Genomic DNA, 24710 nt, shown 5'->3' on the forward strand with positions numbered 1-24710 from the left:
CTAAGTTACGTAATTTTTGCAACACAGAAAAAAAAGAATATTATAAGAACTTATCAAACTTACCTCAGACAAATCAGCTGCAGATGGAGACTCAATGCGACTAAGGCACATAATAGAGCTCAAGGAAGAGCTGTCGCTGGATCCCTCAGCTGTCCTCTCAGAACTGACCCGATTACACCTCCCCATATTGGTGTAGAACTGCGTCAGGGGGATTGAGTTGGTCGCCTAAAATATAATAGATTTTATTAGTTTAATCGCAACACCAACAAAGAATCTAGGAAAATCAGGAAATGAGAATGCCTAAAATCCTGTAAAGCTATATGATTAGGTAGCGATTCGACCCACTTTATAATAGAATTAAAATCTTAGATCGGTTCAAAAATGCTTATGCGACCATACATTTTAAGATTAATATTCTACCAATAAAAGAATTTCAGTTGCAAATACCTCTAGATACGTGTACAAATGTACGGCCTCTTTCTGAAAATTAATAGAAAACCTAAAGCATGGATACTTACATGTAGACGCTCTGCTTGATCAAAGATCAACGGACGGAAGCCAGGACTTCCCGACGGGGTGTCCAATCCCGCAGGCACATTACTTCCAGTAACTTGATCCTCAGTGGCAGACAGACGGTGTACGGCAAACAGCCCAACTCTGGATCTCACCTCGGCTGGAGTCGATGGACTAGCAGAGGGAGCCTAAAACAAAAAGAAAACATTAAAGTCTTGATCTAACATTTAAACCCCCAATGAGAAACGTGCGGCACGAGCAAACTCTTAACCTTCCCAGAGGGAAATAATATTAGGATGCTAATTAAGATTTTAGTAAATGTTAACTGGTATCTCAATTTAATTGCGGTAACCGAGCGGATTTCTCTGGCGACATAAAACGACGACAAACGGTGAGCGATATATATGGAAGAGCCGAAAGTCAACGTTGAGGAAGTGAGAATAGGACAGAACAACCCTGCAACAACATGATGCTTTATTAGACAAAACGGGTGGCTAGAAAAAAAATATACAAAACAGAAAAGAAATATACAACAGAAGAAAACTCACCTGTGTATCTGACAGAATATCATCCATCACAGAAGACGCGGCTTCAACCATGGTATCCGACGGCTCCACAGTTGGCGACGTAACCCCAGATCTAGTCCTGTTGGTCCTGTTACCGCAGTGAAGAAGCTCAATGGTCCTGACGCCTATGTTTCGGAGGCGCGTACATACATCTCTTATCCAGCGAGCCAGCGACCTGTCTGAGGTGTTGTCTAAACGTGTTAGAGTCTCAAGCCCTACAGCACCGAAGAAGACCACTATGAGAGCACATGAAAACAAGCCTAAACCCAACAACATGTTAATTAAGCCATCCATGTTGAGTGTGTCCAGACTCGTCTTCTGGTCTCTCCTCGACTCGGCAGACCCAGAATCACCTCCGGCAACATCGTCACCAATGTCACCGCAGGAGTTCTGCATCACCGAATTGAGGAGAGACCAGATGATTTGTATCGTTCTACTAAGCATCAGTGAGAGATGCTCGTTGCCAAACATCTCCCCTTGATCCCTTTCGGACTCTACAGTATCAAAAGTACTTGTACTCCCATAGTCATCGACATCAGCAAGGCTTGGCATCCCAGACGCGTCGCTGTACACTGAACTCGAGTCGTCTAAGGATGTTTCAAGAAGCGAGGAATTGGCAAGAGTGGCCGCAGCCGCTCTCATCGATTCCTCAAATCTTTCCTTAATATTCTGATGCGCATCCAGGCTGTCAGGAATATACATTATGAGCGGATGTAAATTTAAAATAGAGGACTAGTGATTCTGAAAGGCAATATAGTAAAGTTAATTTTATGAAAAAGACTGTACACACGAATATTTTTTTTTGTATTCTAAGCAACTATGGTTGAGCCTCCTAACCATTAAAACTTTGATTTATCATCTAAATGTAAAATTCTTTAAGTTAAAGAATATGTAATTAATCTTACATGATTCAACGCTTAAAAATAGCTATCGTTAAGCTATTCAAACATTAAAACTTTGTTTTATTAGATTCAATTAAGTTAAAGAATATGTAATTAATTTTACATGATTCAACGCTTAAAAATAGCTATCGCTGAGCTATCAAAAACATCTTCATTATGATGTATCAAGCAATTAAAAACTTATGTACTAGCTAAACCTGAATATTTTTAATGACGCCTTAAAAGCACTTTCGATAAAGCTAGCTAACTATAACTTTTATAAGCAACCATTTTAATATAAATATGGTTGAGTTACTCGTAACGTAAATAACCTATCAATTAGCGTCATTATAATTGAATTAAGTAAACAGAAAATCTTATTTTAAAACCTATAGTAAAATTGTTTTAAAAGGATTTCAGTCAAGATTTAATAAAGTTTGATTATAAAAAGGGACGCTGTAATCAAATGTTACAACGAATAAAATGATGGAACATATCTGTATCAACATAAGTTTTGCTTACGATGAACGAATTTAACTTTTGCAGACGGAAAACGTAAACAAAGCAAGGTACGTCAATTTACCTGATGATTCAGATATGTCCTATCAAAACTACCAATATTATATAAAACAAAATTGTCATATATTGAAGATGTACCCATATTGCTTCTAACCCACTTTCGATTAAGAATACAGTGATAAAGGCCTTATCGACAAAGAAAATAAGATTCCTGAGTCTTAAATAGAGGCTAACGAATGCAATAATGGGCATATCAACAATCTATAACATAAAAACATTCATATAAAACAAACGGGTTACTATATTTTATCACTTTTATATAAATTCTCTTGGAATTTAGTGGTAAAATTAAACACTCGAACGCAAGCTCCGCTCGCAAAGACAATTATTAATAAAATGAGCATAATTACTGGGCCGCCAGCTTTTTATAACCTCGCTCAAATCCAACCCCTATCACTTTTGACCGCCCAAACATAAACAAAGGGTTGACAACTTATTGTTACGTAAAATTTAATTACGGACGTCGAACGATATATTTTGTAGATATTAAGTCTAAAAGGTACACTTGACAGCGACGTAATGTAAGATATTAGTCTTTAAAATGATTAAAATTTATTCATGTTAAAAATAACATAAATACAGCTAATGCCAACAATGGTATAAACCATATGTACATATACAAAATATACAAACAAGGGTTACCAACTATTGTTAGTAAAATCTTATATTTTTACATACATACGAGTAATGTAACCAAAGAAATTAATACGATATGTAAATACTAATTGTACTTATACATTTTTATATAAAATATTGTTTAAATTCAGGAAACAGTTATATTTAACAGAAATAGAGATAACTAACCAATCCATTATAGGTCTATCTGTAACGAAAAGAATTTCTAGAATATCCCAGGGATAAAATGATTAATAAAAGATTATTAAAATTTCTTTTGTTTAGATTACCATAGCCAGGATACCCCAAGGAACCGGTTGGAGCACGCGCACTAACTCTTTTTAGGATCTACCATGGACCAGCCTGGAGATAACCTAGATGATCATGGAGTATTGGAGCCCTACCACCACCCTACCTTGGACGGATTGCGTTTGTGTTCCTGTCAACACCTTGACACTATAGACGAGAACAACAACATTATCACCACACCAGAGTACGATGGATTCTCAGAGAACCTGTCCATCACCATCAGGAATTTCTTGTTAAATACAGCCCTGAATACCAGAGAAGATAGTAGAGTGGAGACCGATAGTGACATTAGCTCCAGCAGCACACTATCCCTCTCTACAAATGACCTCAACCAACTCTACTATGACCTGGAAAATCACTCAATCACCTTGGACGAGAATGGAAACGAGGTAGCACAAGTGGACGCCCTTGACTACATATCTACCTCACCCCCAACCTCAACCTACACTTCGAACGAGAGCACTTCACCACCTAGTTCATCATCAGAGGAAGCTGAACTATCCAGAACAACCAACGCAAAAACATTTATTGATGTGACAATGTTAGATAAAACTAAACCCCTCAAGAAAAGAATGTATTCTATTTGGGAGGTTTATCATCTTGTATACCCAGCTATGAAAATACGCAAAGCTTACTTTCTTAATGGAAAGCGTATTTAACTTAGCTTGGAATACATTTATAGTTTATTATATATGCCTATATACTGGGACTACTAAACTTTTTCTTTTTCTCTTTTTTCTTTTTTAACAACTTACCCCCATTGGAGATGCGATCCTCAATTTTCAAATTCTTTGAACGTACATATGAGACTTTTACAGAAATGCTTCGCATCCACAACTATCTATCTATGCTTGATATAAAGTCAACACTTTATAGATCATATTATGAACCTTTGATTGACACGTGCCCTGCAATTATCTAGTAGCACTCAGGGGCAAGACACAATTACTTTAGCTAGGCCCAAGGCATTATTTGTATCAATTTATGCATTCATAGGCCTATCTTTACCTATATAACACCATATATGGGTAACGCTAGCCTATTCATGGTAATCTGTATGTGATTTGCTAATAGTATACGTTTATTAAAGATATTATGTTTATAGTTAATGTAATCATATAAACAACCAGTTCAAATATGTATGCCTACAACCATGCCTGATTTACGTCACATATTAACACACAGATATTTAATTGCACAGACAAACACTAAAATCCTGGTCCAGAGCTAATGTTATAGCATGTACCTCTTGAATTTATTCAGTTATTTATTAACTCTCCTACCATCAACTTCTCTTTCTGGCTTTAAAAGGTAATGACTTAGTTGTTTGGCATGCATTGTAGTTTAAATTTAGGCCCCTTGGTACTTAGCATGAATTGAGCTCAGGCCTTATGTTAGAACTCTAACACTTAGCACAATTCACTGCTTGGGACTTAGGGCACATTTCTGTCCTACTCTACTTATAATTTTAACACTTATCCTGTAAATATTTTCATACTTAACTTATGCACTTGTAATATAAATACACTTTATAAAAACATTTTCCTTCCTTAATACTTAATATACTTATATAATTCTGATCGAATATCAAAACCAACTATTTATTCTTAGGTTAAAGCAACATAATACTTCGCGTGGGTCTTTTGTTGAGCTTCCACCAGCTCAACCAAATTCGTATTATACTTGTGGGAATAGAGGGTTAAGCATTCTAAACAAACGAACCGACGATGAGAATGTCTATGTGTATTGCATTAAAATTAGGTTTTAGTAGTACTCATAGAAGAGCGGTCTCCATACCTAACTATGGACAAACGCCCCATTCGCACACACAAATATGAATAAGGGCTAATTTTGTTTCACATTAATGGAGATATGGATAAATTTATCATATATAGTATTATCCCCCAAGAACCCTGGTTGAAGATGCTGTAAGTATTGGTGCAATAAATGGGGACGAATTTCAAATTGATTTGACGGGGCTGATTTTTTTACGTCACAAGTGAAGGGAAAGAAAAGGGAAGGGGGAAAGAAACCCTCTAGAAAAGAGATGGGGTTTTCCCTTCACTTGTGACGTAAAAAACCAGCCCCGTCAAAACAATTTAAAATTCGTCCCCATTTTTTGCACCAATACTTACAGCATCTGGTTGAATATTAGTGTTGAGCAATTTGACTTCAGAAAAGCCTTTAACTTCAAACACAAAGTCCCCTTTCAATATATAAAAACTTTTGTTTCAAAATTTATTATAGTCAGCTATATATGGGGTTAATATAGATATGAAACAAAATCTTATAAATCTTTTTATAAAATAAAAAGCTATAGTTACCTAGATATGTAAAATCTTTCTTTGATTGAAAAGATTTGGTCAGAGTTTCTCTTCTGATTTTTCCTTCGGAGTTTACCAAGTACAGATATCTAAATTTTAATTAGGTCTACAATGTAATTGTATTAGTTGTATCTTATTTCTATTTTTTAAACATTATCTTTTTAAATTATTTTCATAGAATTCTAAAGAATTACGTGTATCTTTAAAGCTCCAATACTTTTGTAATTTTGTTATGTTTTTTTAATGTTTACCTTTTCTCTACGTGAAAATCCATTCCAGTAATATGTTCTTGCATCTAAGAAAAAAAGTCATTATAAGTTTCATAAATTTTTTTTCTTATAAATTTTAAAAGATTTTTCAACAGATAAACAAGGATGACCAGTGACTACATTAATATGTAGTGTAGCACAAAAAAAATAATGGGTGGACAGACAGAGTGAGTTATAGAGCAGATGTTTAGTTGTCATAACAAAAGGAGAGAGAGGGAAAGGAAAAATAGAGAAGGATAGAATTCATATTCATGAAAACTTTGCATTTTATTTTGTAGCATAGCCGGCAGGCTGAAGTACCAAGTAAGTTGTCTATTAGATGTTCTTTGGTAAGGGGTCACTAAAAAAACATCCGTCTATCTCATATAACAGCCGAGAAAATAATATTTCCTTGATAGTGCCACAGACAGACAAAGAATACTAAAAAATTATTAAAATAAAACCTGAGTCAACTGTCTTGGCTTTGAATGAATATTCTTGTTGCTAATATCCTAAAAAAAGATTAAGTTCATAAAAAAAACTTTTGCCTACAAATTTAAGCTAGTGAAAAAAAAAAAACATTATTTCTATATGGTAATATTTATCAGAGTTCGGCAGCCGTGCATCAGTCGCAATAAAGCCTCAAATTTAAACCAGTTTGAGTACATTAAAACTTTTTTCAAAAGAGTTATTGTCATATCTCGGTCAGGTTTAGACTTCTAGCTGATTTTTAAAAATTATTAATTTATAAAACTGAAAGAAAAACAATTCATTTTATCTAAATGAAAATTATTCTTAGCATGCAAACAGTTTGTTATTTAAATAAATAAATATAATTCAAAAGTAAATTTTTATAAAAAATACTTCACCTTGAGATAAACTGTATTATTCAGGACATAAAGAGCAATGGGTGATTCTGTCAGATCAGGCAAAACTCTGAAATTAGCTTTACATTACTATTTGTCAATGTTGCTAAATGTTTCTATTAACAAGTATCGCGACATCTAAAAATCAAAAGGTCTGACAAACAAACGTTTACAAATCTAGAATAACAACGCAGCGCATTAAATATCAGGATGCTTAATGTGGACATACTTACATTTTAAGACTTGATTGTAAAGATGTTTTGCATATAACGTTATGCCTAATGGTCCAAAGAATGAACTTTTTACAAATCATCATTCAGTGAATGAGAATTTAAGTCATAAAAAGCCAACCTTGCAAAAGTTAATATAAATCAAATGTTGAAATTACTTACTGTTCAGGACAAAATGTTTTGAGCTTTGTATAATCTGGATCACTCAGGCTACTGGTTTCTGTTTGGGCCTTAATATAAGTTAAATTATTTCCTAAACAAGGACGACAAAGAACTAAGGGTTAGTAGGGGCAAAACCACTAGTCCAGAATACTTTTAATCAGAGCGTTTTGAAAAGCTGATACTGAATCAGAGATATGTATCTCGTAATATTGTTTTAACATGGACAAATGATTGTTTTAATAAAGTGTCTACACATTCTACGCAGTCTTGATACCGCAATTTAAGCCTTTGCAGTTACTACAGTATTGATTTAATTTTAATTTATATAAGATATGATACTTTTCCTCAAGAGTGCAACGCGCTACCCGCTTACCTGCGGTGCCCTAACCCAGCGGGAATACCCTGTTCATTTATGTAACCTTTAATATTAACCCATTGTTATTTTTTTCTTCAAAATAAGGCAGTTTGGTTTTGTGTCTGATTAGGAAATTTGCGGAAACCGCCGAAAATATGAATGCTAATGTTGTTGTAAAAAATGTATATCTTACCATTAGTTTAACTTGATAGGTAACATTACATTTCAAAGGACCGAAACTAGCACTGCCTAAACACAAATATAAAAATAAGAAGTGCTGCAACAACAAGCTGAAAAATATCAATATATCCCTAAATATGAAATTTGGTTTGAATGCTTATTAGAATTTAAGCAATATTCTCTCTAATCTAATTTAACAGTATATTTTCCTTTGACCATCGAACAGACGCACCTTAGTTAAAAAGTAGGAGCAAATTATTGACTTTATTACAATAGGTGTTATAAGGGCGTGGCTGATATAATGTTTTAATTCTTTATCATGATGTTAACTCATTTTCAACTATTTTATTGTGTTACAACTATATTGTATGAGCGAAGCTACTTTATTGATATCCAAATTTTCTGTCCTTCTTTTATGCTTGGGTAGGTCGATTTTTATTTAAAAACCTGCTTGTTGAATTATTAAATGGGATATGAGAATCTAAATAGAGTCAATCTAGGTGCTATTTCTTTATTGTGTTCTCCTTCTCTAACTTAATTATTTAAGAAAAAATGCAATTTTTCATGTTTAAAATAAATTACCTGTCTTAACATCGTGTATAGTTCTACCACCCCATTCTTGTGAATCAATGATTCTATACTCTATGCTATACAAGAATCTGAAAAAATATAAAATATTTAATTTGTCTCTAATCAAAAAAGTTTAAGTTTTCATTTTTCGTAAAATTCAAATGTGCATAAACTGTCTTGCTAAGAAGCCATTGAAGGTATATTGAATTACATTTTTTGTCATACTTATATTTTTCATGTTTATTTAATATTTTTCCAGTAATGATTCGAAACCAATAAATATCCGCGGGATTAAAACCGGTTATCGGAATACTTAAAAATAATGTGTAGCATCGTATAACAGAAAATTTAATAATATGTAGTTTTTTTTATGAAAGATACTCACATTTCTCCATTTGGAAGGATAGGTGGCCGAAATTCTAAATATCCTTTCTAAAAAAATAATCATTAAAGAAAGGTGATTTCAAACAGGGGATGGAGGGGATATTAGGCTGTTTATTACACTAGTCCCAAAAGTTAACAAGTTTGGGAACTTTATTTGAATTTTGATGGGATTGTTCATTAAGTTGAGTTTCCAAACCTAACGTAATATACAGAGGGGGCAATTTTGTTGATCATTATTAGGTATGTACGTCAATTTATCGGCCATGGTCCATGGATTTTAATAGAAAAGTTCTGTGTATTCATTATGATGATATAGAGGTTTCGTGAATTTCTTACCATATTGTCTAGCTGCCTTACAGAGATAATTTTGGGGGGTGATGGTGGTTTACCCCTTTCCTCTCTTGTCTTAACTAAAATTAAAAGAAGAAAAATATTAAATAATTATTATAGAGAAAAATAAAAATTACACTCCAAAAGAAAAACGCCATGAGCGTCCCTTATAAGTTAAATTTGAATTTTTTACACAGTTTTTCTTGTCTAATGGAATATTTTACATATTAAATAACTTACCTTTATTTCAGTTTTTTTTAATACCAATAGCTGTGTTTTAATGCATTTTTATACAAGACATTGCTTTTTTTGTAGCAACGCCTTAAATTTAACTTTGTAGCATGAGATTATTATCTTTCTTGCAAACATAAAGATATACAAGTAGAGCTATATAATAATGCTTATCAAAATTATTTGATGAATTTTATGAATAAATACCTACCAGGTATAAATTTAGAAAAAGAATTTGTTTGAACATTTCTTAGTCTAATTTTATATTCTGTATAAGATCTTAATCCGATCACTTTAATTTCTGTTCTTTTATCATTCACATTGATTATTGATGTCTCAGCTTGTACCCTGAATAGAAAATAATAAATAAAAGAGGTAGTATGTCTGTGTGTATGTCTTACTAACCACTGGACCGATTTGGTTCTCCATAACATAAAATTCTTATAATCTTTTACTATCTTTTTGCTTTTGAAATGCTTTTTAATATTGCAATACTCAGAATATCGGTGTGACATATCAAAGTAGATTTATTGTGCTTTCCCTCAAAGTGCCTAGTGGATCACAGAACTCCCCACCATCTTATTTTGATATTAATTGAAAAGAAGAGGGGTGGGGAGTTTTTCTTGTATTTGTTTTTTAAGTCAGGTAAGATTATATTTGGTAGAGGGTCGCCACGCTATGATTAAACACTGCTGGTGAATGTCCCGCAAGGTTAGAGCCCCTCCCAAAATACCCGACCCTCCTCCCTGATTTTCGATTTATCTCAAATTAAGGGGTTTTTCTGTGCTCTATATGCACTCTGAGAAAAAGCACCAATTTTTTTATAATAATACATGAGCATTGTATTAAAATGAATCTAAAATTAATTCAATATGCTTGAATTATTTTTAGTCCGTTGGAAAAATAGTAACATTCTAAATATTCATTCATTTAATAAACAATATGTTTTTGATTTCAAATAAAGAAATTGTAAATAGATATACAATTTATCATTATTTGTAAAATGTTTCAGTCTAAGACATGGAAATACTTTTATTCAACAACAATTAACCCCCTCCTCCCGCCCTCCCACCTTCAGTAATGTAAGTAAAATAGACAAACTCTTAACCAAAAATACAAAGTGGTTTAGAGTGGTGAGAGGGGGGTGTATTACAGACAACAAGAGGGGTGTATCTTTAGTATTAATGGGGGGGGGGGGGGGGTCAGGATGCACCATCCTCTTGGTATCTACCAACCCACCGAAAATTCCAAAGAGCGTCCCTGAAATGGTAAATTGACGTGCGAAGCGTGCAAATTGTTTTCAACGCCCCCTTTAAACATAAGTAGTGTGAATTTTTTATTATAACACCCGGCTGAAGTGTACTAGTGATGAGTAGACCCTTCTCATGAAGGGGGGGGGTATGTAAAGGGTAACAGGGGGGTCAATACTTAGGGCGGTGTATATCCACGTCTCTTAATTTTTCATTGGGGAGGATACAACCCCTTTCTGCACGCATCTGCCTATAGTTTAGTGTATAACCCTTTTTAATTATTTCAATGCGCGACAAATAGAAATAATAAGGACGATTTATTTAAAATGCTAAAACGAGTTATAATATAATTGTAGAGCAAAAACTTGAAACAATGAAATTTTGTTGAAAAACTACAAAGAAAAAAAAGCTTGTTAAACTTTATTACAGACGATACAGGGTCCTCTGAATGATGTAAAAATAAATTTTTGTAAATTTAACACTATTCAAAGCATTTTTACATAACAGTTACATAAAATTGTATACCTTGCACTAATATGGGAGTGAATATTACATTAGGTTATTTTTTTATGCACAACTCTTTAAAAAAATATAGATTCAAAACTTTTTGTTCTTGCATGTATTTTGTTGTCTGTCTGTCCGTTTGTCTGTCCATCTGTCTGGAGCTTTAGATGTCGGTAACCGCTGAACCGATCAGGCTCTATTCTTCAGGTATATTCCTATTGGTCCTGTGGTGGTTTTATGCTATCTTAACAATCTTATGGTACAGAGTTACTAGATGCTAAAGGCTGAGACCATAGGCGTCCAAGGGGGGGGGGGGGTAATAGGGCGATTACCCCCCAAAATTTTTTTCATTTTACTCCCCCCATTTAAAATTTACACCTACCCTGGGGGTGCCTACGGCACCCCCAAACATTTAGGAGGGGGTATTTACCCCCCCCAAAACAATTTTGGGGGGGTAAATACCCCCCCCCAAAATAAAAAATCTCTAATAATAAAAATTTTTGCGCGCTTCGCGCGCATTTTTAACACAATAAATTTAATAAAATTTAAATTACCCCCCCCCAAAAAAATTTACCCCGGGGGTAAATTTGGGGGGGGGGTAAACTAAATTTACCCCTGCCAACAGATTTTAGGAGGGGTAATTACCCCCCCCCCCCAAGCAAATTTTACCCCCGGGGTAAAAATTTTTTTTTGGGGGGGGGTAAAAAAAATTTGCGGCGCGCCATTTTACCCCCCCCCCCAAAAAAAAAACGAATTACCCCCACCTTAAAAATTTTTTACCTCCCCCAAAAATAAAAAGCTTGGACGCCCCTGGCTGAGACGCTAGTAATGTTCAAAAAGAGTCCAAGTAATAAATTTGATAATATTTATTTGACCCTGTATTTTTAAACATGTGGCTTTCATCTAGTCTCTTATAGATACATAGTCGTCGCCTTGGAATAGGGATATGGATTCTCACAAATTAGTTAAACAGTAATTTTAAGGGATGGATCCTCCCCGTTATTTGAGAATATATTCAAAATACGGAAGAAAGAGGGTATTTTTGTTTGTTACTTAATTTCAGGTTAGGTTAAATTTTAATGGGTACTAAGTATCCCTAAAGTTGGAGCACAGTAGGTTTAAGAACCCCTCTCGCAGGTGATAGTCATAGGGGGAAAAAAACTTAACCTACCCCCTACTCTTTTCAATTAAATTTAAAAATAAAGTGGGGATTTAGTGCTCTACAAGCACTTTGAAGGAAAGCACAAAATTATTTTTTCACTAGAATTATCTGTTTAAAGGTTTGAGCACTGTTACATAGTGCCAATAGTCAATCTTATCACACACAAAAAAAGTATTTTTTTTTATATCGAATGACAGAACTAGTTTATAATGTGGGCAGCACCATATACATAAAACCTCAATAAAAATCTGCCTTCTATTTGTTTTTCCGAATGTATGTCTCTTTCCCTAAAGTCGGGGCTATATGCAAATACAAATTTTATACATAAGTGCTTTTTCAAGCGAACTTTGAGTTTCATATCAAGACTCTTTAATACAGATTATTTGTTTGTATTAGCTGGGATATAGTTTGGGTCTGTATGTTAGTATGTCTATACGTCAATAACACAAGGTCTACTACAATCTTATATATGTTCTTTAAATATCGCCATTAAATGAACCCTTTAGAAAGTAAAAGGAAGTCCGTTTGTAGCGTACTGATAAAGGTATCTTTTTCAGTAAATATTTTTATAGGACCAGAGATTGTTTATAACTATTTTTGTGAAGGGTACCTTAATCCTCCTCAGAGAAATAACCGCAAGATTAAAACTCTCTCATAAAAAATCCTTTTTCTTTACAAAATTGAAAGTCGGCTTAGCTTTTACGGATTTGTACATCCTTGTTTGTTATAGATAGCGATAATTAGGCTTAAATTATAATATTTATAAATTCATAATTGGGTCGATCTTATTTAAATATTTATATGTAAACAAATGATTTTTTGCTTTATTAAAATTTCAAACAAACTTATTTGAATTAAAATTTCAAAGTTATACAAAACAAGTACATTTGCCAAAAACTAAGAAGAAAATTGTTTTAAAATTATATTTGAATGTTGTAAATTGTAAGATTAAAAATTATGTTTGACAAATATGCTTAACCATGTTATCTTCACATAAAATTTCGTACCAAAACCTTTTCAGTTTAAAAGCAGACAGACGGACTTACTCTGCTTGTAGAGAAGCTACGCTACTAATTATTACTTACCAAGTACAACACTCTTGAGCCAAACTCCATTCAACAGAAAAATTCAACCCTACAATAACATTTAAACTTAGCGTGGATTTAGAATAGCCAAAAATCAATAAAATAACGAAAAATTTATATTTTTTTATTTTTATGGCTACTCTATGCTTAATGTCTGTCCGTACGCCATTTGTATATTCTCTAAATTGCTAAACATGGAGTATTTAAAAATTAACATTTACTGAATATGTCATAAGATTATCTGTAATTTCAGCTTTACATTTAGTTTTTTATGCCCACACCAAATTATTGAAAAAAAGTTGAGATGTTGACATGTGACAGTTAAATTTATCAGGAAATTTTTTTTTCAATAATTTTATTAGCTTTATTTTTTATTATTTATTGTTTTATTAAACTACAACAGGCGAAGCAAGGTTTCACAATCTTTATGAATTTAATAAAAAAAAGTTTAAAAGAAGAAAAAAGTAAAAATGAAAAAAAATCTTAAAAATATAAAAATTATAAAAACTTAAAAGATGAAAAACTTTTTTTAGGGGGGGTATCCCATCCCCTAAGAAAATTTTAAAATCACCACAGGACCAATAGGTATATTTCGTAAAGAGTATAATCCAATCGGTTCTGCGGTCATGAACGGTCGGACAGACGGACAGACATCAAGCTACTTTGTATTAGATGTGTAAGGTGATTTCGAATTATTACGTTTACAAAGATAGGTCAACTAGTTACATAAAAGCATTCCGTTTATTCCTATCCATGAGTATAAACAATTACCTGAAGGAGGGTAGAAACTCAATCCAATTTCATGTGGACTGTCTTTATCTAAAACAAAATAACTCTTTTATTTGTGCAGTCTTTCAAAAAATATGTTTGACGTGGAGTCATTTGTTTGATTTATCCTTTTATATAAGGTAGTAAGCGTTTTTTTGTCTGTACTGAAGGATCTCGCTAACTGCTGAATCGATTTTTTTCTCCTTTACAGTAAAGCTTCTTAAGGTTTTAAACTATTTTGGGGGAGGGTGTCTTCACCCCCCTCCCCCCAAAAAATATTTTTTTTTATCTATTTGAAACTCAAATTTTAAATAGGATGAGGTCGACTTTTCCTCCTCCTACCTTAAGTAAAGTGCCCCTAGATGCTTCTAGGGGCGTAGCCGCTAGTTAAGAAAATAAAACAATTGCTATACTATAACATTTTATTTTCAAATCCGTTTGACGTTGGTTTTTTAGCCAACCTCAGCAGTCAAGGCGCAGCCACCCTAATTTACAAAGAGCTATAATATGTCACACTTATTAAATTTAACCAACCAAAGAATTTTTTATCCAATCTTAACCAGACAAATGCCATCTAGCTAAAAAAGATGCGTAGATTTCATTTCTGGCAACCAGAAAATCCGCAGAAATCGAATTCACGAGATCCAAAAAAGTTTCATTAAAAAAAACCTTACACCAAAAATGACAAACAATAATTATAACGACGACTTAGTTTCTTTTTCCTGTTTAATACGAATATTGAAACTAATTTTCAGGCATGCATGTTTGTTGGTATAGTACTTTTTTTAGAAACCAAAATACAGACATATATAAAACTACAAAATTGTATATTAGTTACTAGAAAGATTATATTTTTTTCTTGCTTTAAAACAACTTTTTGTACATAAAAACCCGTAATGTCTTCATTACTGACACAAACATGCATGCTGTATAGTTTATAAAAAATTAGTCAAATAAAATACCTGATTAGAATACAAAGCAAGAAATAAAGGTTATCAACTCCCTATGAGCTTTTTGTGTTAAATAGAATTATTAATAAGAATAAAAGAGTTTCAAAAAAAAGTAAAATAACAAAATGTTAGGTGAATTGTTAATATTAAATCAATCAAAAAATGTTTTACATTCTTATAATTAATTTCAATAAAACATATATGCTCAAGAAAGGTTATTTATAATTATGAATTCTACCAGACTAAAATACAAAAGTGGAAATAGTTTATGAAGACGACACAAAATGATTTTAAAAATTACTTATTTTTATCTTTGTTTTAATCTTTAAACAATTTTAATGTTTTTATTATTATGTAAATATATAAAGTATTATTCAAACTTAAAGGATTTAATCTTTTTCTTTGTAATTTATTTGTCAAAACAGTGTAAAAATGAAGTTCTTAATTACGAATTTTCAAATCATTAGATTTTAATACAATTTATTATAGAAATAAAGAATAATTTCATCAAAAAAAAATTGCTACAAAAAGGCTTACTGTATTATTAAACTGACTTAATTGTATAATTGCATTTATTTTGTTTATTTACCTTGAAAAATGAGTGTTTAAGTGCTGCATTGGTTAAAATCAAACCTAAAAGTGCTCTTTATTCAGTGACAGAGTAAAAAAAATATATACCTTGTTTTATAGTTTTTGATCTCTTTTTTTATATATTTTTATCTGATATGTATATCAAAATTTAAAAGTATCTATTTCATTAGATATTCATACTTTGCTAAAAACGTCTTGGTTACTTTTTGCACTATATTTGCTCTAAAAAGGATTCTTTATCTGACTTTTACATTTAAAATGAAAGATTTTATGCCAATTTTTGTGTTGACTGTAGAAAAATAATTATTTTGTTTATATGCAATTTTCTATAATAAAATGTGAGAAATGCCTTTTTTCACATGTAGGGCGAAAAAAGTAACACTGAAAATATTTTTTACGTCTTAAGCATGTCCTAAACTCAAAGATAATAAACTTTCATAAAAGATTTATTTCAGAATATGTCATTTAGGGCATAATATTAATTTTGCAAATTAACATTGCAAATGTTTGCCAATAACTTTTAAAATGATTTCTGCGGATTTTCTAATTTACATGGGTGTTATCTACACATTTTCCCCTTTCTAAAAATACCTTCCTCATAAAGATTGGCTTCCAGAAAGTATTTACTTTCCGAAAATGATATGTGTATGTATAATATAAATAGCTAAAAAAAATGTTCAATAAAATACTAATAAAATCCTCTAGTTATGATGCATTGGTGAGCCAAGATTCGAACTCATCACCTCCCAGACTTTAAGCATTTGTACCATTAGTAAAACCTCAGTCAAAGGTAAATGTGTCGTTAAAAGACACTAACAAAAATAGTGACACTATAACATATCAAATGTGTTTTGGTCTATGCGCGCTTCTGACTTTGGAATGTACTTGAAGCTTACGGCGCATACTTGATAGAAATACTTTGGATAGTGGCTCTATCGAAAATGAATGCACAATGCAAATAAGACTTTTTGGCTATAGTTACAAAAAGTAAACAAATATGGCTTTTTGAAAAAATGTTTGCCTATATCCAAAATACATTAACTATTTATAAAATTTAATTCAACATTATATTAATAAAATAAATAAAGTAATTGATTTTTTTAAAAAAATATTTCTTAATTAAATTTTGTTATACTTTTAGCAACACCTACCAGCTAAAACCGAAACTACATGGTAAAAGAATATCAAAATATAAACAAACCCTTTATTGTAGATAAGGTTTAACGTTTAGAAAATATCATGAGAAAATTAAATGAAATAAATAACAATAAATGCAACAAGAATGAAAATGTTAGTAGTTTGAATCGTGGATTAATTCAACTTTGTTGTATCAAATATTTCTTGGCTATTAAATTAAATAGATTATTCAAATGTTAACGAACCCGATCTATAAACATGCTACAGTCATTATCCATGTATAGAGAAGTTGCGCCCCTAATAATCTTAGGCGCCAAGTATTCTATTCTTTTATAAAAATCATTTTAAAAATGCTGATTCAACAGAAAATATTTTAAATGTGGCATAAAAAGTGAAACAGGCTTTTTCAACTTTTATTGCATGTATTTTTTTTGGAATCCCAACTTAAACAATAAATTAAAAGAACAATCAGTATTCTGACAATTTATGGTTATATCTTACAAGCTTATTATTAAGTGCCTAGCAAGCACAGAACCCCCCCTCCCCCCCCCCCCCCCGCCTTAATTCAAATTATGGAAAGGTAGTATTTTCTATGTGGCTAACTCCGGGGAGGGCTGGGAGGTGGCCTTTAACCTGCGGGACCTATAATTGAGGCACCCCTAACCCTGGAGGGCTATTCTGTACCCAATATAACAAAAATTTACTTGACCTAAAACAAAACACATTCCCCATCTTATTTTCAATTGCATGAAATTTTAATGTATGTAAATATTGAATCAAATTCATAGTAAACTAAATGAACAATGAATAAATCTTATGTACAGGGCTCTACAGCCGCAAAATTTATGGCGACTCAAAAATACTTTAAGTTTAGCTGGCTGGCAGTTACTTTAATAAAAAAAGGATATCAAGGATTAAAAAGAGATGGATAATCCTTCATTTTCATGACGTCACGTGGCTGATTTTTGTGACACTTTGTCCAGTTACGGCAAAACAGGAAAAAAGGATTTTTTGAATTAAAAAGTTCAGATCATAACAACAGCAGTTTGCAGTAAGCTTGACGCCGCTTTTTCAGTCTTTGTGAGCGGAAAAGCGGCTGTTTAGCTGCCAAATCTCTGGAATAAACACATCATATAAATCATGTCATGCTCTTAGCACTTTATTTCAATTTAAGGTCGAACAAATTTCGTGATTTACATTTTTGGACTTATTTACATGTTTCTTTTCTATATATTTTACTATTGAAGCTTCTCTATAAGTCTACAGGTCTGTTTGTCGTTTGTATTTTCTCCTTTTCTATTCTGTTTCCTTCCTTGTTTTCGTTTTTATTTCTTCCACTTTATTTAATTCCCTTAATCCTCTATTTGACCCATCCAAAGATGATATATTTTAAAATAGCATCTGAAAAAGATAACTTTGTATGTCCTTTGAATGTACAAAATGCAATTTAAGAAATTTAGTATACTTATTTCTCGCATCGTATTATAAACAGCTTTCCGCGGATATAAAATGTAAAATTATTAAGATTAAAACCAGTTTTTTAGCCCCGAGGTGCCGAAGGCACGGGCTAAAAATACATTGTACATTTTTATATTCGTAGAAAGCTGGATTTAATACGATCCTAGACATAGTTTTTTCGTATTGATGATAACCGGTTCCTATCCACCGGATTCGAATGAATACGAGAAAATCTTTACCTCTATCTATTAAGTTAGGTTTAGCAATCAAATTATTTTTTTGAATTTTAAATTTGCTTGTGATATCAAATTAATACAATTGCACAAAAATAATGCAATGCAAAAAGAAATTGAAAATGATCAAAAATGATTAATGAAATAATTATAACAACATTTATAGCAAATCTATCTAAATATTTATTTCAACAAAGTAATTTGCAATATAAAGTTAATTTTAGAAAATATATTTTTTCATAATTAACGACTAAAAATGTGTCATTTTATAACTGTAATCAATTTTTTAACACTAATATCTTGAGAATGCATAAAAAATCTATTAAATTTTAATCGAGTACATCAAAAACACAGAGATTTAAATTTTTAAGAATAAATGTTGCCTTATGATTAAAGATTGAATCAAATGTAAATAAATTGCTTTTGATTTGTTATTACTGTGCTCCTAATGGATATAATTGTTATATCTTGATAGATATGATTATTAGAATAATACATAAGAGGAAGTATTAGAAATAATCTCTATGTTTTCATTCAACTATTGTATTTGTTATTGTTTAATTATATTACAGGTTTATATATATGCAAGACTAATATAAATTTTACACCTGTTGGTCGGTTTCTTATTGTACTTGTTTACGTCAAACTTCCCCTGGGAGTCATGTATTTCTTTCCTAATTTTGCAGGGATAAGACAATAGACAATAATTTGATAAACATGCAGAATAATAAAAAAAAAGAAAATTAATAGTTGATATGGTTGGACATTACCAGTTTGGGACCATTTAATCATTTTTCCCTGACCTAAAGTTACAGACCCATAAATAAGATAACATACTTCTAAATCCTTGGGTACCAGTATAATTTAAAGTCTCTACCTGGTCTTTGGTCTTTTTCTATTCTATTCTACATTTTAAATTTTTTTTGTTAATTCTTAATTATTTTTCCTAAAACTCTACTTTTTATACTTACTTTGAGTCTAGTCTTTGTAAAAAGATTTTGTTAATTGAAGCATGTTATAATTTTACTACAAGGGTAGTAACGATAATATTGGAAGTAGCGCAGCCTGTAGAAATTAATTGATTATAATTTAGAAAATTTAGAATAAACATAAAAAGACTGTTGCTGAATGTCTCCATACTGCGACTGCTATTGTTTTTTTTTTAACTGCAGTTGAGCCCCAGCATAGATGGGCGTTGTATTCAAATATAAGGGTGGGAAAAGGAGCACAAAAAAAAGCCAAAATCATCGCAAAGCTTAAAAATAAAAATAATATAAAGCAAAACCATCCTAAATCGGTTAAGGGTTTAGCGAGATCCTTAAGCATAAATCAAAATAGCCAAAAATTAAACGATTGTTTTGACTTAATAAATAAAAAGAGAATTCAGCAATGACAATTCACAAAAATTGCTTTATTTTCAAAAACAAATAAAATGCAGACAGTGAGTTGAAGCGTGGCTGCGCTACAAACTACACGCTACACTACACACAGGCAGAGATTTTCTAAATTTATCAACAACAACCATTTTTGTCATTTCATTCATTAAAAAACTTGATAATTATTTGTTGTTGCCTCTTTTTTGTTTGATTGTTGATTGATCTAGTTACAAGTTTATTCCAGAATAAAAATCATTGATTTCTGTTACAGTATATAGCAATCAATTTAGTTCCATTTTATTATTTTTCTATTATGTAAAATAGTAAGTTTTAAAGTTTTAGGTTAAGGATCTCGCTAACCACTGAACAAATTGAGATCTACATATCATAAAGATTCGGGGATTTCTTTATGGTACTTTATTTTTAACCTATAATCATTAGAATGTTAAGGCTATTTCTCCCCTTACAGATCTAAGGAATGATAGGGACTCATATGCTAAGTATTTTTAAAACGGGAGCCACAGCCGCCAGAAACCAAGTTATATACGCTGGATTAGATCCTCGGCCACACTGAAAAATGATGTATAGTATCGTATTACATACAATTTTCCACAAATATTTTTTTTAATTCATAAAGTTAATACCAGTTTTGTTAGCCTGGGCCTTTGGTTTTAATATTATAATTTTTCATTTTAACATCCATGGAGAGCTGTCTATGAAACGATGCGATAAATAACTATTGCATTATCTGTCCAAATAGTTATAAACTACTAAAACAAAATATTTTTCATACCCTTATTTACGTTTACTTTGAAAAATCTAACCCTTTTAAATCCTTGAATTTATTTGAGAAACATTTCCTGTCTTTTAAATGTATAAAAACTTCTCAGTAATTGGGGTATATCATTCTTTATGTTCAACGAATACTCGATAAATATTTTATCAGTATCTACAGTAAATACACAGTCAATATCTTTTATTCTCTGCACTGTCATAATAAACAATTTATTTCTTGTAAAATTCTAATTATAACTTATAGTTAAAATTAACCTATTCCCATCTACCTCCCTTCATTTCAATTGCAGAGAGAAATTACATGCTTCTAATTCTAGAGAGGGAAGGGGAAGGGGGCTTTGTCCCCACTGAGAACGTTCCCTACGGGGTTTTCCTATCCTTTACCTAAACTAACATAACATAACATAAAGTAAGCAACAAAAATTTGTTAATGGTTCATTTGAGATATTTGGGAAATTTCAAATATTTAAAAATTCTAGAAAAAACTATTGTGTATTGGCTTGAAAAAGGGTGGAGACTAGTTAATAACAAGAGTTTTTTTACATTTTGTTTTTAAGTTTACTCCCTTATAACATTGAATGACTTTTTTATGCATTTTTTTGCCATTCAACTTTTCAAAATATACAAAAAAAGCGACTTCATTAGAAATAATCAAGTGATATTTACAAAAAGAATTAAGATAAATGATTATTGACAACAATACACAATGCCCATTGAAGTGAAAATGCTTTAGAGAGTAAATGTATAATTATAGATGCGTAATCCAGACAACTATCTGGCTAAAGTGGTAGAGGCCCTTTTTGTCTGGTATGGATTGTTCTAAAAAGTCTAAGACAATAATCTGCTGACAAAAATCATCCTGATATATAAAAAAAGTATTTTTTGTCTGAAGCAGAAGATTTCAATGACTACTGAAACTATTGAAATCTCCTTTTTAGAGAAGCCTTATATAGGTACCGGGATGTTTTAGGCTATTTATATATTAATTCTTAAGATTAGTTTTGGGCTATTTTTCTGCCTCCTTCTTCCTCTTCGAAAACAAAGCCACGAAATTCTAGGGGTGCAGCCACTAGTAAAGAAACCATACCTGTTTTGTGAAGCAAAGGAAGGCTAGGATCATATTTCCCTTCCAAGAGTTCAGATGATTCATTGACAGCAGTTTGTAAACCTGCTAGAAATAGCAGGGCTATAGGGACCATTTTCATCTGGACACCCTGTTCAAATTCATATGGATGTGATAGTTGGTTTTTAGCAAACTCCTCAGTTTCATGAAATCTTTACTAAAAAAATGATATTGAATGTACTAACCAAGGTCGACTGCCGAGCCCTGTAAATCATAAATAGCCACTTTTGTCATTTAAGAAGTAGGATGATCGTAAATTTAAACTATGCTTTACCATTTATAGGTACAAATTTCATCGAAATAAACCCAATATTTCAAGCAAAATTTTAGCCAGAAAAAAAATTATGCTTTTTTATTCCTCTTACAGTACAATTTTAAACCGTTAAAGTTATCAAAAAAGAACTCTATACAATTTTGAATATAAATGTTTGTTAGTATTAGAGAAAAGTTTGAGGTAGAATAGATTTTCTTTGGGTGTAATAATTTCTATTGGTAGCTTTTCAGTGATTTTAGGGCCAAAATAACTTTTATTAACTCTAGAAATTGTTTTTCATTATACATGCACTTTAAATCAATACTTTCTTTTATTCTCACTTTAACTTTAATGAATTTTTATGTAAAAATAAAAACATCTATCACATCCCTATGTTAAAAATCACTAAAATTATCAATTATTAGTTCATTCATTGATAAAGAAACAAGATTTTTTCAACATTTGTTGTCACCACTCTGTCTGTGTCACATATAAACACACATAAGGGCGGTGTTGTGTTTTAGTTTTTATTCATTATTATTCATATTTATGCAAAATTATTACATTGTGTTTGTGTGTACATTTGATATAATTTTGTGATATCACATGTTATCCAGTTGTAGATTAGGATAGGACTGTTGGAATGAATCCGCGAGATTAAATGAAGCGTTTCCGGTGCTTAGTACTCGGTACACATATAAAACTGCACAAAAAGGTGTGTTTAAGATTTTTAGAAAGTTACTCTACCAAAATCAGATCGTTTTATAGCGTATGTTAAAGATATAGAACTCAAATGCATTGTTATGCAAAGGGTTTGGCTTGGAAGGGGAGGGTGTAAACCTTGAGGATGTCAAAATGTTGGGAAGGAAGGACTTCCCAACTTCAATTTTATATGTTGACAACCCTCTTCCATACGTGTCTGTGTGTTTATAACAAAAAATATCGCCAACCAATGCAAATGGGATGATATGGCTCTCCTTAACACTACAGCGCGGAGGTTTTCACCTGCACAATCCAAAGATACAAAATTTCTAATTCTATTTTATTTCTATTTTTGAAGTTTATATTTAAGGTTGTGGGGCAACCTTATCTAGCAATAGAATGAGAATAAAAACTTATTTTAAAACATATTTGCTATTTTCATGTTTATTCTTATTGAATGAGTATTCCAAAAATGTATTCTTGTGTTTATATGTTATTGTGGCGGCAACTATTAGCGCTAACAGGGATAAAAAGGGATAAGACGTTGGCTGATAAATTTATGTACATCCCTTATGATGATACACAAAAATACCCTTCCTGTAATTAGTGGAAGAAACGTTTGGATTCTCAACTTAATGAAACAATCAAAATTCAATAAAATTTCCCAAAGTTGTTAAGCCAACGAATGAGAAAACGTCTTTAGCAAACTTTGGGGACTAATGTAATAAACATCCCATTGTCCCCTCCCTCCCTGGCTAACAGGCCCAATGGATAAGGCATAAGGAAAAAAAATAAATCTAATTCAGAAAAGTTTCTTTGATACCATATTTATTTGGTTAAAAGTGGTAAGTTTTCTAAAATCCTAGCTATGATAAATTGTATTACACTTTATTGAATTATTGTATTAAAGAGTAGGATCCAATCGGTTCAGTGGCTACCGAGATCTTAAGCGACAGACTGACGGACGGATAGTCATCATTCTACATTGTATTATAGATTTGTATCTATGTGTTATATATCTCTTATGTCTGGTATTTGACGAGTATTTTTTTCTAGATTACAATTTTGTAACAATTGCATTTACACTTTTTTATTAAATCAACAAAAAAACTTAATTGAAATGATAGTATGAAAATTGAGTTAAAATAAAAAACGGTAAATAACTGTGTAGAATTTATGAGTCTCATGGTATTAAATTACTGACATGCCTCGTGTTGACGTTGACATTTTGTCCAACATTGTTAACGACATAATACTATAAAATAATGTTGCTGTAATAATGACACTAAAGTTTAATACAGAGAATGGATAATAATTTACAAAATATTGATCCTTTTGTCATGATAAACTAAGGGTTGCACAGTTTTAAATATTCAGATATTGTCCCATCAAATCTATTTGGACCAGTGACGTGCACAAAGTTTTAAACTCCCTTACAATCTTTGATACGCCCTTATTCTAGAATTGAGGGGGTGTAGGGGGGGGGGGGGCTTTAGGTGGTGTAAGAAGGATAAAAAGAGGTATTTTATTGTTGTGTATTTTTTATAATCAACATACACAAAATTAAACAAGGATGACAACATCCATAAAAGCGAAGCACTGAAACGGTAGGACAAACGGACATTAACACTTGTATAGTGTCTAAACTGAATTATCAGAATATAAATGTTTAAGAGTCGAAGCAAAATTGTAAGTAAATTTGTTGAAAAACTTCTTAATACAGGATAATGTTCATTGAGTTTATGGACATACTTACATTTTTAGGATTTGATTATAGAGTTGCTTCGCTTAAAATATTGTTCTTTGTTGTCCCAGGAATCAATATACCAAAAATCAGATCAAACGGATAATTAGATCACATAAAAATTTGCTGTTAAAAAATTTGAAAAATCAACATGTTTAAAATGGACGTACGGACATTCTGTAATGATTATAGAGTTGCTACGCTTTCTAAATCGTACCTAACTACTACAGGAATCA

The 24710-nt window shown here is 31.7% G+C and overlaps 1 protein-coding gene across 1 annotated transcript in view; it reads right to left on the reverse strand.

Moving 5' to 3' along the window:
* LOC145325214 (proto-oncogene tyrosine-protein kinase ROS-like) overlaps positions 1 to 22666 on the reverse strand; it is a 64127-nt gene extending 41461 nt beyond the window's left edge. Inside the window, exons 1-13 of the mRNA XM_080168107.1 lie at positions 21740 to 22666; positions 14116 to 14163; positions 13345 to 13393; positions 9555 to 9691; positions 9119 to 9192; positions 8784 to 8830; positions 8411 to 8487; positions 7842 to 7897; positions 7294 to 7361; positions 6905 to 6971; positions 6500 to 6547; positions 6039 to 6082; positions 5788 to 5876 (exon numbers count right to left, since the gene is read on the reverse strand). Of these exons, the coding sequence (XP_080024233.1) occupies positions 5788 to 5876; positions 6039 to 6082; positions 6500 to 6547; positions 6905 to 6971; positions 7294 to 7361; positions 7842 to 7897; positions 8411 to 8487; positions 8784 to 8830; positions 9119 to 9192; positions 9555 to 9691; positions 13345 to 13393; positions 14116 to 14163; positions 21740 to 21857 (922 nt within the window). The 5' untranslated portion in view covers positions 21858 to 22666. The remainder of the gene's footprint in view (positions 1 to 5787; positions 5877 to 6038; positions 6083 to 6499; positions 6548 to 6904; positions 6972 to 7293; positions 7362 to 7841; positions 7898 to 8410; positions 8488 to 8783; positions 8831 to 9118; positions 9193 to 9554; positions 9692 to 13344; positions 13394 to 14115; positions 14164 to 21739) is intronic.
* Positions 22667 to 24710: the final 2044 nt, after the last annotated feature.

The sequence above is a fragment of the Acartia tonsa genome, chromosome 7 (assembly GCF_053477335.1).
Source record: "Acartia tonsa isolate MP-2025a chromosome 7, ASM5347733v1, whole genome shotgun sequence".
In the NCBI taxonomy this organism is placed as follows: domain Eukaryota; kingdom Metazoa; phylum Arthropoda; class Copepoda; order Calanoida; family Acartiidae; genus Acartia; species Acartia tonsa.